This window comes from Athene cunicularia, assembly GCF_003259725.1.
Source record: "Athene cunicularia isolate RWA chromosome 4 unlocalized genomic scaffold, athCun1 chr4_part1, whole genome shotgun sequence".
Taxonomy (NCBI): domain Eukaryota; kingdom Metazoa; phylum Chordata; class Aves; order Strigiformes; family Strigidae; genus Athene; species Athene cunicularia.
The window spans coordinates 29998663-30002640 of NW_020799098.1; the positions used below are offsets into that span (position 1 = coordinate 29998663).

At 39.0% G+C, this 3978-nt stretch overlaps 1 protein-coding gene across 1 annotated transcript in view; it reads left to right on the forward strand.

Moving 5' to 3' along the window:
• Nucleotides 1-74: 74 nt before the first annotated feature.
• LOC113479039 (trihelix transcription factor PTL) overlaps nucleotides 75-3978 on the forward strand; it is a 29996-nt gene continuing 26092 nt past the window's right edge. The window contains exon 1 of the mRNA XM_026846653.1: nucleotides 75-584. Coding sequence (XP_026702454.1) covers nucleotides 197-584 — 388 coding nt within the window. The 5' untranslated portion in view covers nucleotides 75-196. The remainder of the gene's footprint in view (nucleotides 585-3978) is intronic.

Genomic DNA, 3978 nt, shown 5'->3' on the forward strand with positions numbered 1-3978 from the left:
GAGCTGCTTTATTCGCCGGCCTCTAATACCGAGCCTGCTTATTTGGCAGTTTCTCAAGTTACTCCCCTCAGGCAGCTTGAGCCAGTAAAACTAGATCCTTTCATCTCGGCGGAGCTTACTGACAACCAGCCGTCTGGTTTCCTAGGAAACAAAATCTTGGCTAGAAATAGTGAATCATTTCCAGGTCACTTTCAACATGGAGAGTGGAGCAGGGAAGCATTGGACTGAGGAGGAGGTTAAAGCCTTGTTAAGCGTCTGGTCAGAAAAAAATATCAGAAAGCAACTCCACGGCACCCTGAGGAATAAAGGAATATTTATCTACATTGCTAAAAGGTTGCAGGAGTTAGGAGTTTGCAGGGATTGGAAACAGTGCCGTGCAAAGTATAAAAATCTGAAGTATGAATACAGAACGGTTAAATATGCCCACAACTCTGGGGATGTCACTAAAACCATGAAGTTTTTCCATGATCTGGATGCCATATTGCGATATGAACCTGTCACACAATTAGCAGCAGAAGAAAACGGCAGGTGTTCTGCGACTGAGACGCAGCTGAACACAAGCCCCACAACAGAGAGCACGCAAGGTAAAAAACTGTTTTTGCTTCTATTTTTCTCTCTTCGCTTAAAAACCAAAGGGAACAAACCCGAAGCCTGAGTTTGCTCGAGCCAAAGCGGAGGTTGCACAGCCCCAGCAGCACTGTTAGAACTGACTTGATGCACTCCTCGCGCAGGGGAATAAAATGTTAGCACCCACCAGTGTCGAAGTCTGTAAATACAGCGTAATTCTAGCAAAATTATGCTAACTGTTTGCATTGCAGCCTCGGCGAGTACTCGCTGGTGTCACGGCTCCTGCACAGGGTCGAAATGTTAGATTAAGAAAAACTGTTTTCTTTCCCTTTGACATTCATTTGCAGTACTTTCAAAGAAGGTTTTGTAGAGCTCCAATTCAGATGCAAACTTAAAAGCAAAGGTTGAAACTGTCGTGATTTTAGAAAATTCATTATTTGTGATACAAGTGAAATTTAGGATTTTTAGTCTTATTTCTCTGTAACTGAAAACTTACATATGGTGACTGAAGGTGAATTATTTTGTAAGCAATTCAACTTAAATATTTGAGAAACGGGGATGTTTAGTAAGTTCTTGTTAAAATTGTAATGTAATAAGTAAAAATCATGTTTATCAGACTATTCTGAGGCAAACCAAAAGAATACAACTGCATTTATTCTGAAGGTTTTTTTCCACCAAATTAATTGCATTTCTTGTTTTATTCAACTCCTTCTACATATGCATTTAAGCTGTGCTTAACATTTCATTAGGGTCAATCTGCTATTTGACATCACTCAAATCTCCTTGTCACATCCTAAATGTCACTGAAGCATAAGCCCCAATAGTAGTTATAAGTACCAAAATAGGATGGCTAAAAAGAGAAATTAAAAGCTTAGCCATTTGTTCCCACAGTATGTGGCAATTTACATTAATTAAGATTGTGAATCTTTTAAGAAAATAAAAAACATTAGTATCAGGAGATTGCCAAAGGCACAGAAAGGGGCTGGACATCTAGCTTGCCCTTGTACCCTTGCACATCTCTCTCTACAATGCTGTTTTACAGGTCTGAGGAAGAGAAATTGCCATTTTTCTTGTCATTGTTTACCTTAATGAAAAGCTTGACCTTAAATTGTCATCACTAGCAGAAAGTCTCTAATCTCTCACAGTCACTTTAAGTTAAAATGGCAATTTTATAATATTTTAACATGTGCTTTCTGCACTGTGTATTGCAATCCATTTTTATTTTTAAACTTGCAGAACTGAGGCTAATACAAGCTGTTACACTTCTGAGGACTACATGAAACTAAGATAGTGTCTGCCCTTAGATTATCCTCGGTGTTTTGATGTAGTTTGCTCCAACTGTTAATCTTAATTCTCGTTTGCCTTAGACCTCCAGCAAGTTTAAATCAGAAAAGGTTAATTTCAGTTGTGAATCCCAAACTAGAATATATATTTAAAAAAATTACCCCAGGGTGAGTCACACCTCATTTTGAAGCACTAGGACAGCCTGGTTTTAAAGGTGATATAATTAAATATATCTCTTAAATGCACAAACATTTCTGTTACTCCTTTAAGAACAAAAACAAATGAGTTTTATGGATAAAGAAAAATTAAATGCAACTAGCTGTAATATGTAACGCTAATGGTAAGAATTTAAATGCAAGGATTTTCACAACCTTAATTCAGCCACAGAGAAAACAGAGTAAGATAGAAATGTGTCCCGCAGCTATGCAGAATGCATACATCCCTAACAGAGGGCAGAAGCAGCTGTGAGAATATTGTCTTCATTTAAGAATACAAGTCAAGCTGCCGCACTGGAGGCTCAGTCCTTTCCCCACTGCCGTCAGTTGCAGTGTCTGCCCAGCACAGCACATCGGAGGGCACTTGTAGGCTACTATGGCACCTGTGGGGCTGCAGCTGATGCTCACGAGTTCTGTGGGGGCAGACTTGACAGTGCGGCTCCCACAGAAGGACACACAGGCCAAGGCAACCCGCTGCCCCTGCCCCAGCAGCCAACCTGCCTGGTCCCCCGCAGCCTGTGGGAGGAAGGGCACTGCTTTAATGTTCGTATCGGCACCCCCTAAGGTAAACTGACCAAAGTACATTTGCATCCCTGCAGGTCCCCTCCTGGGCTTCTCCCTTCCAACCACAGAGTGTTACAGGAGAGGACAGGAAAATGGCCCCTTCCCTCTTTAAAAGGAGGCTGAGGAGCCTTAATTTGACAGAGCTGCAGAAAACAAGGACGTCTATCTAGGCTTGTGACTTGACTAGCAAGAACAAAATGCTATCAACAAAGTAAAACCTATGCCAAATAATACTGTCCACCATGTGCATCTTTATTTGAAGAACCTAGTAGCTATACTATTCTGTTTAAAAAGCATGACAAGGGACAGGGCATGCTCCCCCCAAAATTACTGTATTTTTACCATTCTGCTTAGCCTCATTCTAAATATTCATACCCATCTTTACTGTAAAGCTACAAAGCAGGTCTTTGTGTTTAATTTGCTTGATTATCTCAACCACTAGGAGACTGTTGAGAAGGGGAAGGGAAAGGAAGAGAGAGAGACTCCTTTTATGGGAATGGATGGTATTTCTACAAGTGTTTCTCCGAGGTTGTTTTTTCATATCTTTTAAAATCAGTTTTCTTCTGAAAGTGAAATTGAAGAAGTTACTACTGAAAATCACAATCAAATCTAAGAGAGAGGTGTCTCCGGACAAACTTGATAGCAACACACACACAAATTCCCAGTTTGTTCATGGAAAGATGACACTTTTTGCATAAGCACATACCGCAGTGCCAGCCAGTGGTGTTCATGTTGTTCTCCCAAATTACATGTCTTCAGAGGCAAACACAGAGCCATAGCTTAAATAATCACTAAAAAAAGAACACATCAATATGTTCACTTCTCTTAAAATTTAATTTCTGAATTATCCCAGCAATCAACAACCAAGAAAATCCATGTAGTGATTGATGGTGCTCTACGAAAAATGGTGGCATTCATTAATTTAAATGAATGACCTTCCCATTTTGTTAACTAGTTTTGATTGCTTCAAAATAAATCAAGTATCAATAAACTGAGTCCTTAATTTGCAAAAGTAAACCTAGTAGTTCATGTTAAGTTACTTATGCTCTTTTAGATTTTATTCTGTGTTTAAATATTAACGCACTGGCCACTTTCTTTGCCCTTTACTTCACCACAGCAAATGCAGAAAAATTAAAGTCTGAGCAGAAGCGCATCAGCAATGAGAATATTATCATATGTATAAAACTCAGACAACTACTAGAAATGTAAAAAGACCTTTCAGAAATGGGGACTTCAAAATGCCACTCATACAGTTTTTCAATGTCTGGACTTTAACGTTAAACATGTTATTGACAAGTATTTTATATACTTTTTTTTTTTTTTTTTTTTTATTTTTTTTTTTTTTTTT